The sequence below is a fragment of the Echiichthys vipera genome, assembly GCF_963691815.1.
Source record: "Echiichthys vipera genome assembly, chromosome: 20".
Lineage (NCBI taxonomy): Eukaryota > Metazoa > Chordata > Actinopteri > Perciformes > Trachinidae > Echiichthys > Echiichthys vipera.
Genome location: NC_139845.1, coordinates 651,826 through 665,660, shown reverse-complemented (window position 1 = coordinate 665,660; position 13,835 = coordinate 651,826). Strand labels below are relative to the sequence as shown.

The 13,835-nt window shown below is 48.5% G+C and overlaps 1 protein-coding gene across 1 annotated transcript in view; it reads left to right on the top strand.

Annotated features, from left to right (window-relative positions):
• Nucleotides 1-1,542: 1,542 nt before the first annotated feature.
• lrp6 (low density lipoprotein receptor-related protein 6) overlaps nucleotides 1,543-13,835 on the top strand; it is a 29,798-nt gene continuing 17,505 nt past the window's right edge. Inside the window, exons 1-8 of the mRNA XM_083935253.1 lie at nucleotides 1,543-1,817; nucleotides 4,908-5,304; nucleotides 9,672-9,869; nucleotides 9,965-10,161; nucleotides 11,424-11,558; nucleotides 11,647-12,043; nucleotides 12,154-12,325; nucleotides 13,814-13,835. The exon at nucleotides 13,814-13,835 is cut by the window's right edge and continues 195 nt beyond it. Of these exons, the coding sequence (XP_083791379.1) occupies nucleotides 1,751-1,817; nucleotides 4,908-5,304; nucleotides 9,672-9,869; nucleotides 9,965-10,161; nucleotides 11,424-11,558; nucleotides 11,647-12,043; nucleotides 12,154-12,325; nucleotides 13,814-13,835 (1,585 nt within the window). The 5' untranslated portion in view covers nucleotides 1,543-1,750. The remainder of the gene's footprint in view (nucleotides 1,818-4,907; nucleotides 5,305-9,671; nucleotides 9,870-9,964; nucleotides 10,162-11,423; nucleotides 11,559-11,646; nucleotides 12,044-12,153; nucleotides 12,326-13,813) is intronic.

The window sequence follows — 13,835 nt, the reverse complement described above, 5'->3', positions numbered from 1 at the left end:
TACAGAGTCAGGTATAGAGTCAGGTACAGAGTCAGGTACAGAGTCGGGTACAGAGTCAGGTATAGACTCAGGTACAGAGTCAGGTACAGAGTCGGGTACAGAGTCAGGTACAGAGTCAGGTATAGAGTCAGGTATAGACTCAGGTACAGAGTCAGGTACAGAGTCGGGTATAGAGTCAGGTACAGAGTCAGGTACAGAGTCAGGTACAGAGTCGGGTACAGAGTCAGGTACAGAGTCAGGTATAGAGTCAGGTACAGAGTCAGGTACAGAGTCAGGTATAGAGTCAGGTACAGAGTCAGGTACAGAGTCAGGTACAGAGTCAGGTACAGAGTCAGGTACAGAGTCAGGTATAGAGTCAGGTACAGTCTCAGGTACAGAGTCAGGTAGAGAGTCAGGTATAGAGTCAGGTACAGAGTCAGGTACGGAGTCAGGTACAGAGTCGGGTACAGAGTCGGGTACAGAGTCAGGTACAGAGTCAGGTACAGAGTCAGATACAGAGTCAGGTACAGAGTCGGGTATAGAGTCAGGTACAGAGTCGGGTACAGAGTCGGGTACAGAGTCGGGTACAGAGTCAGGTACAGAGTCAGGTACAGAGTCAGATACAGAGTCAGGTACAGAGTCGGGTATAGAGTCGGGTATAGAGTCGGGTACAGAGTCGGGTACAGAGTCGGGTACAGAGTCGGGTACAGAGTCGGGTATAGAGTCAGGTACAGAGTCAGGTACAGAGTCGGGTATAGAGTCGGGTATAGAGTCGGGTATAGAGTCAGGTACAGAGTCAGGTACAGAGTCAGGTACAGAGTCAGGTACAGAGTCAGGTATAGAGTCAGGTACAGAGTCAGGTACAGAGTCAGGTACAGAGTCAGGTATAGAGTCAGGTACAGAGTCAGGTACAGAGTCAGGTATAGAGTCAGGTACAGAGTCAGGTACAGAGTCAGGTACAGAGTCAGGTATAGAGTCAGGTACAGAGTCAGGTACAGAGTCAGGTACAGAGTCAGGTACAGAGTCAGGTACAGACTCAGGTACAGAGTCAGGTATAGAGTCAGGTATAGAGTCGGGTACAGAGTCGGGTACAGAGTCGGGTACAGAGTCGGGTATAGAGTCAGGTACAGAGTCAGGTACAGAGTCAGGTACAGAGTCAGGTACAGAGTCGGGTATAGAGTCGGGTATAGAGTCGGGTACAGAGTCGGGTACAGAGTCAGGTACAGAGTCGGGTATAGAGTCAGGTACAGAGTCGGGTACAGAGTCGGGTATAGAGTCAGGTATAGAGTCAGGTACGGACTCAGGTGTGTCGGGGTGCAGAGAGGTGAACGCGCCTCTGTGATAAACTAGTCCCGCAGGAAAGTGCAGCTGAACTTCGGCTCCTGGAGGAGTTTGGATCCGTGCTGCAACCTTATGTTTGCTCCAGAGCATGAAACCAGAACAACAAGAGAGAGGAGAGGAGAGGAGGAGGAGAAGAGGAGGAGAAGTGGGGGAGAAAGGGGGAGGAGGAGAGGAAGGGGGAGAAAGGGGGGGAGCTTCCTCACAGCGGAAGGAGACGACGGCTCTCCTGCAGGACAATGTGAAGCGCACAGAGAGTTGATCCGACGCAGTGAGCCGAGCAGGATGGAGGTGATTTAACCCGCATTCGCTGCTCGAGAACACCGTTAATACCGTCGGGAACGCCGCGTGTTTGGATCCGGAGGCAGCGGCCGCAGCGATGGTTCTCCTGCGCTGAGCGGAGCGAGCCGCGGCCCGGAGGAGGCGCAGGACGATGGGAGCCGAGCTGCTGCTGCCGCGGAGCCTGTTGTTGTTGTCTACTTTCTGTCTCCTCATCAGGGGTGAGTCCTGCTCCCGACCCCGGGGTCTGCTGCTCCCTGTGCCCGTGTGTGTGTCCGTGTGTGTCCGTGTGTGTGTGAGGCCGGGGCTGCACTGTGAGCAGCGGGAGGACACGCTCCAGAGGCCGGGCTGAGGAGGAGCGCTGTCCCCGGGGCCAGAGTGTCCGGGGCCCGGGCCCTCTCTCCCTCTCTGGGGACTGGAGCTAACCGCTAGCCTGCCACAGTTCGCGTCTGTTAGCATCAGTTAGCATCTGTTAGCGCTCCCGCAGCCTCCTCTCAGACACATTAACACACTTTATTCTACATTTAAACACTTTATTCTACATTTAAACACAGTTTTCCGTGTTTACACACAGTGTTCTGCGAGTTAGCATGCTAACTTTAGCTTCACTAACTTAGATTAACGCTAGAGAGCAGCTAGCATCAGTTAGCGTTAGCTGCAGTTAGCAACAGTTAGCACAACAAATGCTACGGGAGCGAATCCTCCAGTTCACTGCAGCTAAACAAAGCTAACACAAGCTAGCTAAAAACAACAACAACAACAATAATAACAACAACAACAACAACAACAACAATATCTATCAGTTTAAATAATTAATAATTACATTCAGTGTTGATGTTTGTGTCTTTGTGTTGTGATGCTAAGCTAACAGCTAACTAGACTCAGTCTGCACACGAACACTTTATTGTTATTATTATTATTATTATTATTATTGTTTTTATTATTATTATGATTAATGTAACTGTTCTGTGATGTTTTATAATAATAAACTTTATTTGTAAACAAACTTCTGTTCAGATAAAAACATTAAATATAAAATAAAGTAAAAAATATTTAAATTAATATAAAAGTATTAAAAGACTTTACTTAGAAAGTTCTGTGATGTTTATTAATAATACTGATAATAATAATTATATTAATAATATTAATAATGATGGTAAACTTTATCTGAATGTCACTTTTTAACTTTAGAAACAATAAAGTATTAAACATAAATAATAAAAACATAAATCCTCAGATGTTAAAATAAAACCATAATTAAATACTTTTGAACAGTGTTTGAGTGAATAATAAATAATAAAATATGTTGTAAGTATATTATAAATATGAATACAACCAATATTTCCAAATGTGCTGATTTATTCTGGATTATGTAATAAAGAACAAACTGAGACTTATTATTATTATTATTATTTAAGACACATGTAATAAACACTTCTGTGATGTTTCATAATAATAATAATAATAATAAACTTTATTTTTATGTATTTTAACGAGGCTGAAAACTTCTCTTTAGATCAAAAATAATAAATCAGAAATAAAATGAGGAAAGATGAAAAACGAAAACTCCAGAGGATCGAACAAAGTAAAACAATATTAATAAATATACAGATATTAAAAGACTGTACTTAAACTGTTCTGTGATGTTTATTGATAATTAATTGATAATAATAATAATAATGTCACATTTTTAAAAACAAAGTGAGAGGGATAATAAAAACATAAATCACTAGAGAATCAAATAAAAACATAATAAATGTGGAAGTGTTTGTGTCTGATGATGTGTTTTATCCAAAGTCTGCGTTTCCTTTGGTTTTGTCCTGAAACTCAAAGTTTACAGAAGAAAAACCACCTGATTGAATGTGTTTTAATGTGATTTAATGTGATTGAATGTGATTTAATGTGATTTAATGTGATTTAATCTTTCTTGGTTTGATCCCAGAAGACGAGTCGACTGAAACCTCACATTAAACACGTTCAGTTCAAACTGAGGAAATGTGTTTTTAACATTAAACAAAGTCTCCAAAGGTTTCTGCTTTATTTCATTAACGCAGCAGAAACTTTAGTGTGAACACGGAGAACACACACTTTCTGCTTTCAACGTCAAAAACAATCAAAGTCGTCGATGTTAGAGAATCAAAAACAACACAAATACTACTACTATTAATTATTATTATTATTATTATAATAACAATAATAATAATCTGAGGGGGGTTTAAAAGTGTTTCTGTGCGTGTGACAGTGAACAGAGTTGTGTGAATTGTGTATATTTGTGATTCATAATCACAGTTTTGTCCGGTCGACACAGTTCAGTGTCTCCTCTGTCCTTTCCTTATTAATGGATGATGCAAATAACTGACTCATGATGGTTTAACGGCACATGTGGGCGTCTGTACCCTGTGTTAGAGACCGTGTGATGAGAGAGGTTCAGGGCGCCCTCCCACTGTGCCTCCGTCCCGTGCCCCGTGCTTTAGGGTCCTTGTCCCCCCCTCCAGGCCCGTTTGTACTCACACTACCTGGGCCTCGGAGAATGCTTCTTGCTGCCTATACGTCATCACGCCGTAACACGTCACACGCATTGATGACGTCATGGCGATGCGTGGCTTTGTTTCCAGATCTTTCCGTAGACCTCGGAGTTTTTGTGCGTACACGTGCGCGTGCTCGCACACGTGCAAACGTGCTTTACTAAAGCCCACCTCTCCCAAACGGGCCGTGGACGGCAAGCGTGCCGCTCCTAGACGTGGTACGGTTGCACTCACACTGGTCAAAGGAACCAGACTTTAGCCGTGACACGTGCTGGGGCACGGTACGGAGGCACAGTGGGAGTGCGCCCTAAAAGCCTGTGCACAGTTTGGCTCGTGGTCGTTCCTGCTGGACTCTGACTTTGTGAGGACGCAGGTGAACGTGTTTCTGTCTGCAGAGGAGAAGCTGATCCTGTTTGTTGATCTTTAGTGAAGAACCCATTTCCACACCAGCAGCTTCAGCGTGGTTCAGTTTAAAAAGAGGAATAAAGATGAAATTTCACAAAGTTCAGAAAAGAAGAAGGAAAAAACGATCACAGATGATAAAGACGGAGTAAAACGTCTGAACTGTTTCTGATGAAAGGGATTTAAAGATGTGATAAAGTCTGAAAATGTGGATTTAAATCAGTTTATTCTTCATATTTTCCTTTTTCAGACGTGTTCAATGTTAAATAATGTTTCAGTATTCTGTGTTTTATTACCGTTATGGTTTGTTTTTGTTGTTTTTCCGTAAAAAAAAAACCTGCGTGTTGCTGCGAGGTCCTTGACCGTGTCCCCTCTCTCCTCCAGGCGTCCCGCTGCTGCTCTACGCCAACCGGCGGGACCTCCGGCTCGTGGACGCGGCGCACGAGAAGGCCAACGCCACGGTGGTGGTGGGGGGGCTGGAGGACGCCGCCGCCGTGGACTACGTCTACGCCCGGGGCCTCATCTACTGGAGCGACGTGAGCGAGGAGGCCATCAAACGCACCGTCTTCAACCAGTCCGGGGCCAGCGCCGTCCAGACGGTGGTCCCGGGCCTGGCGTCCCCCGACGGCCTGGCCTGTGATTGGTTAGGGAGCAAACTGTACTGGACCGACTCGGAGACCAACCGTATCGAGGTGGCCGAGCTGGACGGGTCCCTGAGGAAGGTCCTGTTCTGGCAGGAGCTGGACCAGCCGAGGGCCATCGCCCTGGACCCCGAACGAGGGTGAGTGTGTGTGTACGTGCGTGCGTGTGTGTCTGTTTGTGAGTGTGTGCGCCTGTGTGTGTGCGCCTGTGTGCGTGCGTGTGTGTACGCCTGTGTGCGTGCGTGTGTGTACGCCTGTGTGCGTGCGTGTGTGTACGTGTGTGTGTGTGCCTGTGTGTATGTGTGTGTGTGTGTGTGTACACGTGTGTGTGTGTGCCTGTGTGTACGTGGCCTGGTGACAGCAGCACGCCACGGTCACAGACACCAGAGTCTCTCGGAGTTCTTTGCGTCCGTCTCGTGGTTTCAGTCTGAACGTCCTCGTCTCTCCACGTTTTTGTGTTTCTTCTGTTTTTTCTTTACAAAAAGGTACAAAAATAATACTTTGCGTCGACTTTAATCAGCTGTGTTCAAGTAGAAAAAGGTTCTCATGTTCGTAAGGCAGAGTTAGCGGGACGCTACGAAGACGCTCCATTAACAATAACAATAATAATAATTAGTGATGTTTCACCGAGGTGCTGATTCCGGGGTTTTGCGTAGCCGTCGACACCGTGTGTGTTCACTTCAGCGTGTGTGTTCACTTCAGCGTGTGTGAAGAGAGTGAAGGCATCAGGCTCCACTTCAATGTTCGTCCATAACTTTGTAAAACAACATGTTACAAATGAACACACAGATACAATTGTGGTGAACTGATCTTTATTTATTCATCTGTTATTAAAAAGAGTTCAGCGTAAACTTTAAAAGTTCTAATAAACCGTAAACAGCTGAACCACCTTGAATAAGGATCAGTAATGAAACTTTAATATGACCTAAATATAAAGTGCAGACATGCGTCTGAACCTGATAACGAAGCAGCTAAAGACCAGTGTGCTGCCTCTTTAAGAGTGTTTGTCCACTCAGGGCGCCCTCCCACTGTGCCTCCGTCCCGTGCCCCCTCCCACTGTTCCTCCGTACCGTGCCCCAGCACGTGTCACGGCTAAAGTCCTGTTCCTTTGACCAGTGTGAGTGCAACCGTACCACGTCTAGGAGCGGCACGCTTGCCGTCCACGGCCCGTTGTTGTTCCAGTGTGAACACGTTATAGTTTGTGCAGGAAATGACCTGAAGCAGCCGGGGCTGGGCTCGCGCCGCGCCGCTGCTGCTGGTGTTCGCTGCCGGTGTTCGCTGCTGGTGCTCGCTGCTGGTGTTCACTGCTGGTGCTCGCTGCTGGTGTTCGCTGCTGGTGTTCGCTGCTGGTGTTCGCTGCTGGTGCTCGCTGCCGGTGTTCGCTGCTGGTGTTCACTGCTGGTGCTCGCTGCTGGTGTTCGCTGCTGGTGTTCACTGCTGGTGCTCGCTGCTGGTGTTCACTGCTGGTGTTCGCTGCTGGTGCTCGCTGCTGGTGTTCACTGCTGGTGTTCAATGCTGGTGCTCGCTGCTGGTGTTCACTGCTGGTGTTCACTGCTGGTGTTCGCTGCTGGTGTTCGCTGCTGGTGTTCACTGCTGGTGTTCGCTGCTGGTGCTCGCTGCTGGTGTTCACTGCTGGTGTTCGCTGCGAGTCACGTGTGAAAAATACACAAATGCACGAGAATAACGGAGCGGCCCAAGGATCTGCAAACCAATCTGATACCTGACCCCGTTAACGTGTCTCGGGTCGGTGCATCTCTAATAATAATAATATTAATAATGATGGGTTGTATGCTGACGTGCGCTCGCTTACAGATGAAACGTCTTTGTCACGTCTGTTTTGGCGCCCGCTCCGACGCCTGTGGCTGGTCCTTCTGTCTGGGGATTTTAACCTTTTAACCCTGAGTCATTTCTCCGTGCGGGGATCGACCTTTAATACGAACCGACCATTAAGGTGTCGGATTAAACACAGGAGAACATTCAGGCGACAACGCTGCAGCGGACACACAGGAAACATGGATTACTTTAGTGTGTTTAAACGCTGTAAAACGCTGATGTCAGTGATGCTTCATCCCCCCGTGGCGCCCGTCCCCGTCCCCATCCTCCTGATCCTCCTGCTCAGGGTCCTGCTCCTGCTCAGGGTCCTGCTCAGGGTCCTGCTCCTGCTCAGGGTCCTGGTCCTGGTCCTGCTCAGGGTCCTGGTCCTGGTCCTGCTCAGGGTCCTGCTCAGGGTCCTGGTCCTGCTCAGGGTCCTGCTCAGGGTCCTGCTCAGGGTCCTGCTCAGGGTCCTGGTCCTGCTCCTGGTCCTGCTCAGGGTCCTGCTCAGGGTCCTGGTCCTGCTCAGGGTCCTGGTCCTGCTCCTGGTCCTGCTCCTGGTCCTGCTCCTGGTCCCGGCGCGTGCCCGGATGATGTAAATCCATTAGCCCTCAGATAAAAGAGGCTGTAATTATTCATTTGTGTTATTTAAATGTGAGGCGTCGTCTTCTTCTTCTCTTGGCTCTATTGATGGGAACTCTTCCTCCCCGCTCGCCGTTTGATGCGGCGCCGTGTGGGAGATAAAAGCACCTCTCTGTGGTCACTTCACGCTCCGCGGTACTACGGGTCTCTCTCTCTTTTATAAAAATAAACGTTTTGATATGAAAACTCCTGAAAACGTCGTTCTCGTTAGAGTCTGCTGTTTCTTTTAGTTTTGTGCTTTTATTTTGAAAGTCTCTGTGCTGGAGGTGCATCATGCTTTAGAGGCGGGGCCTGTTATGAGCCTGCTTCTGATTGGATAACTGGATCAGGAGCGTTTCTTTTCGTGGCGTTCCTGGTCCCTGATCAGACTTCTGTCTCTCCGTCCTCACCGCAGACGTGTTCAAAGATGGCGGAGCAAAAATGGCGCCCATCGGCCGTTAGATTCTGAATTTATTAATTAATTTATTTCAGACAAAATATACAAACATAAACAAACATAAACAAACGTAAACAAACAAAAACAAACGTAAACAAACAAACATTTCTGGTGTAACGTCAGTTTTCATTGAAATCCACTCTCGTTCATTTTAGCTGCAGTGTGATCAATAACAGGAAGTCTGTGCTAGTTACGGCTAGCTAACTTTAGCACTAGGTAAGGCTAGCTAACATTAACACTAGGTAAGGCTAGCTAACATTAACACTAGGTAAGGCTAGCTAACATTAACACTAGGTAAGGCTAGCTAACATTAACACTAGGTAAGGCTAGCTAACATTAACACTAGGTAAGGCTAGCTAACATTAACACTAGGTAAGGCTAGCTAACTTTAGCACTAGGTAGCACTACAAACAGGGTCTGAGAAGGTTCCCAAGTTGAACCAGAACCGGTCCAGCTCCAGCACTGGGTCTGGGTCCAGGTCTGGGTCCAGGTCTGGGTCTGGGTCCAGGTCTGGGTCTGGGTCCAGGTCTGGGTCTGGGTCCAGGTCTGGGTCTGGATCCAGGTCTGGGTCTGGGTCCAGGTCTGGGTCTGGGTCTGGGTCTGGGTCTGGGTCTGGGTCTGGATCCAGGTCTGGGTCCAGGTCGGTGTAAAAGGGGAAACGACGGCAAACACGGTCAGAATTTAACACACGGGTTTAAAGTTAACGTTTAAAGCCGTTTAATGACTTAATACGCTTCTAAGAATTATTGTTCAGATGTTTGTGATCGACTGAAAAACCTCCGAGGACTCTGGGAAAGTCTGGAGGTTGGAAAAGGAACGTGTGTGAGAGTGAGTGTGTATAAGAGTGTGTGTATAAGAGTGTGTGTGTGTGTGTGTATGTAGCTGAGTGTGTGTGAGAGTGCGTGTGTGTGTGTGAGAGTGAGTGAGTGAGTGAGTGAGTGAGTGAGTGTGTGTGTGTGTAGCTGTGTGTGTGTGAGTGTGTGTGAGTGAGTGTGTGTGAGAGGGAGTGAGTGAGTGTGTGTGTGTGTAGCTGAGTGTGTGTGTGTGTAGCTGAGTGTGTGTGAGAGTGTGTGTGTAGCTGAGTGTGAGTGTGTGAGGAGAACCGGTTCTGCAGATCTGCGGAGGAACGCAGATCTGGACGCGGTTCAACTGGGATGATGATGCATCAGGTCCCAAACACAAAGCCGCTGTTGTGGTGAAGGGGGGGGGGGGGGGGGGGCATCCAGGGCTGCTACGGGTGAGGGGGGGGGCATTTAGCATCTTTTTGTGGTGGTTTTGCATCCGTTTTGACTCATTTTGCATCCGTTTTGACTCATTTTGCATCTGTTTTGACTCATTTTGCATCTGTTTTGACTCATTTTGCATCAGTTTTGACTCATTTTGCATCAGTTTTGACTCATTTTGCATCTGTTTTGACTCATTTTGCATCTGTTTTGACTCATTTTGCATCCGTTTTGACTCATTTTGCATCCGTTTTGACTCATTTTGCATCCGTTTTGACTCCTTTTGCATCTGTTTTGACTCATTTTGCATCTGTTTTGACTCATTTTGCATCTGTTTTGACTCATTTTGCATCTGTTTTGACTCATTTTGCATCCCTGTGTGCCGGTTCTGCAGGTACATGTACTGGACGGACTGGGGCGAGGTCCCAAAGATCGAGCGTGCAGGGATGGACGGGACCAACCGCTCCATGATCATCCATAAAGACATCTACTGGCCCAACGGTCTGACGCTGGACTACGGCGAGGAGAAGCTGTACTGGGCCGACGCCAAACACAACTTCATCCACCGCTGCAGCCTGGACGGCTCCTCCAGGTACCCGTGTCCTCCTGCGTGTCTCTGGGGCGCTCCGTTACTGCGCTCCCCTCCTCCAGCTAACGTCCTCACTGTCGTCGTTGTTGTTGTTTCAGGGAGGTGGTGGTGAAGGGGGAGCTGCCTCACCCGTTCGCCCTCACCCTGTACGAGGACACGCTGTTCTGGACCGACTGGAACACACACTCCATCCACTCCTGCACCAAACACACCGGAGCCGATCAACGCGTCGTCCACTCCGACATCTTCTCCCCCATGGACATCCACGTCTTCAGCGCCAAGAGACAAAACATCTGTGAGTCTGTCCCCGCCAGGGGCTCCTAGAGGACACTTTAACACACGTTTATGCTCCTAGAGGACACTTTAGCACACGTTTATGCTCCTAGAGGACACTTTAACACACGTTTATGCTCCTAGAGGACACTTTAGCACACGTTTATGCTCCTAGAGGGCACTTTAACACACGTTTATGCTCCTAGAGGACACTTTAACACACGTTTATGCTCCTAGAGGACACTTTAGCACACGTTTATGCTCCTAGAGGACACTTTAGCACACGTTTATGCTCCTAGAGGACACTTTAACACACGTTTATGTTCCTAGAGGACACTTTAACACACGTTTATGCTCCTAGAGGACACTTTAACACACGTTTATGCTCCTAGAGGACACTTTAGCACACGTTTATGCTCCTAGAGGACACTTTAACACACGTTTATGCTCCTAGAGGACACTTTAGCACACGTTTATGCTCCTAGAGGACACTTTAACACACGTTTATGCTCCTAGAGGACACTTTAGCACACGTTTATGCTCCTAGAGGACACTTTAACGCACGTTTAGTCTCCTAGAGGACACTTTAACACACGTTTAGGCTCCTAGAGGACACTTTAACACACGTTTATGCTCCTAGAGGACACTTTAGCACACGTTTATGCTCCTAGAGGACACTTTAGCACACGTTTATGCTCCTAGAGGACACTTTAACACACGTTTATGCTCCTAGAGGACACTTTGACACACGTTTATGCTCCTAGAGGACACTTTAGCACACGTTTATGCTCCTAGAGGACACTTTAGCACACGTTTATGCTCCTAGAGGACACTTTAACACACGTTTATGCTCCTAGAGGACACTTTAACACACGTTTATGCTCCTAGAGGACACTTTAACACACGTTTATGCTCCTAGAGGACACTTTAACACACGTTTATGCTCCTAGAGGACACTTTAACACACGTTTAGTCTCCTAGAGGGCACTTTAACACACGTTTATGCTCCTAGAGGGAACTTTAACACACGTTTAGACTCCTAGAGGACACTGTAACACACGTTTATGCTCCTAGAGGACACTGTAACACACGTTTATGCTCCTAGAGGACACTTTAACACATGTTTATGCTCCTAGAGGACACTTTAGAGCATGTTAACCTGAGTCTGTATTGAGTTAACCTGAGTCTGTGTTGAGTTAACCTGAGTCTGTATTGAGTTAACCTGAGTCTGTATTGAGTTAACCTGAGTCTGTGTTGAGTTAACCTGAGTTCCTCCTCTAACAGTAGTGAACAGCCCGTGCGCGGTGAAGAACGGCGGCTGTTCCCACCTGTGCCTGCTCTCCCCGGTGACGCCGTTCCATCAGTGCGCCTGTCCCACGGGCGTGCAGCTGCTGCAGGACGGACGCACGTGCAGAGACGGTGAGGAGGAGTTTCATGTGTTCATGCTTCATTCATGTGCTCTGACCTCTGACCTCTGACCTCTAACCTCTGACCGTGGCGTCCTCAGGTGCGACCCAGATGCTGCTGCTCGCCCGGCGCACAGACCTGCGGCGCATCTCTCTGGACATGCCCGACTTCACCGACATCATCCTGCAGGTGGACGACATCCGCCACGCCATCGCCATCGACTACGACCCGGTGGACGGGTACATCTACTGGACGGACGACGACGTGAAGGCCATCCGCCGCTCGCTGCTGGACGGCAGCGACGCCCAGTTCGTGGTCACGTCCCAGGTGAACCACCCCGACGGCATCGCTGTGGACTGGATCGCACGCAACCTGTACTGGACCGACACCGGGACGGACCGCATCGAGGTGACCCGGCTCAACGGGACCATGCGCAAGATCCTGATCTCTGAAGACCTGGATGAGCCCAGAGCCATCGTCCTGGACCCGGTGGCGGGGTGAGACCAGGCGCCGTTACGTCACCTTTACAGGGCTTTTATTGTGAAAGGATCAGGCTCATAGATATGTCAGTGTTTCCCTCGGGACTCAAACGTGTCTCTGTGTGCAGCTACATGTACTGGACGGACTGGGGCGAGGTGCCCAAGATCGAGCGTGCCGACCTGGACGGGACGGAGCGCCTGGTGATGGTCAACACGTCTCTGGGCTGGCCCAACGGGCTCGCCCTCGACTACGACGAACGCAAACTCTACTGGGGGGACGCCAAGACGGACAAGATCGAGGTCGGTGCTTCATTCACTCTGACGCTTTAAGATCCAGAGAGAACGGAACTGGGAGTTGTAGTTTTTGTACCTGGGAGTTGTAGTTTTTACACCTTGAGTTGTAGTTTTACACCTGGGAGTTGTAGTTTAACACCTGGAGTTGTAGTTTAACACCTGGAGTTGTAGTTTTACACCTGGAGTTGTAGTTTTACACCTGGAGTTGTAGTTTTGTACCTGGGAGTTGTAGTTTTACACCTGGAGTTGTAGTTCTGCACCTGGGAGTTGTAGTTTTGTACCTGGGAGTTGTAGTTTTACACCTGGAGTTGTAGTTTAACACCTGGAGTTGTAGTTTTACACCTGGAGTTGTAGTTTTACACCGGGAGTTGTAGTTTTGTACCTGGGAGTTGTAGTTTTGTACCTGGGAGTTGTAGTTTTGTACCTGGGAGTTGTAGTTTTACACCTGGAGTTGTAGTTTTACACCTGGAGTTGTAGTTTAACACCTGGAGTTGTAGTTTGTTTTACACCTGGAGTTGTAGTTTTGTACCTGGGAGTTGTAGTTTTACATCTGGGAGTTGTAGTTTTGCACCTGGGAGTTGTAGTTTTTGCACCTGGGAGTTGTAGTTTTGTACCTGGAGTTGTTGTTTTGTACCTGGGAGTTGTAGTTTTACACCTGGGAGTTGTAGTTTTACACCTGGGAGTTGTAGTTTTACACCTGGGAGTTGTACTTTTACACCTGGAGTTGTAGTTTAACACCTGGAGTTGTAGTTCAACACCTGGAGTTGTAGTTTGTTTTACACCTGGAGTTGTAGTTTTGTACCTGGGAGTTGTAGTTTTACACCTGGGAGTTGTAGTTTTACACCTGGAAGTTGTAGTTTTGTACCTGGGAGTTGTAGTTTTACACCTGGAGTTGTAGTTTTACACCTGGGAGTTGTAGTTTTGTACCTGGGAGTTGTAGTTTTTGTAGTTTTAAATCTCAGGACGCTCTTTCACGTCTGAGTCAAAGTCTCTCCTCGCTGCTGACGGCGTCCTGTTCCCCGGCGCTGCTGTAAACGCCGTCCACAGCCCAGTAAAAAAACACTACTTTCTCTCTCGCTCTGCGGTTTCTGTCCTCACGCCATCTCTCCGTGTTCTGGCGTGACCCCGCCTCAGCCCTCGCCCGCCCCTCAGAGGAGCTGGCGGTTGGGGAAAGGGCCTCCCTCCCTCCCTCAGGTCCCTCGGAGGACCCGGGGGTTTCTGCGGCAGGATCCACATCTGGTTCTGATTGTGGCGTGCACTCCAGCTGCGGTCGGCTCTGTTTAGAATAGGCTGTGTGTGCATGTGCGTGTGCGTGTGCGTGTGCGTGTGTGTGTGTGTGTGTGTGTGGGTGGTAGTTTTAGTACCTGGGAGTTGTAGTTTTAGAGCCTGGGACTTGTAGTTCTAGTATCTGGGAGTTGTAGTTTTTTCCACCCGTCCTGTCGCCGGGCATGATGGGTAACGCTGCTCGCTCCGACCCTCCTGTGTGTGTCTCAGGTGATGAACATGGACGGGACGG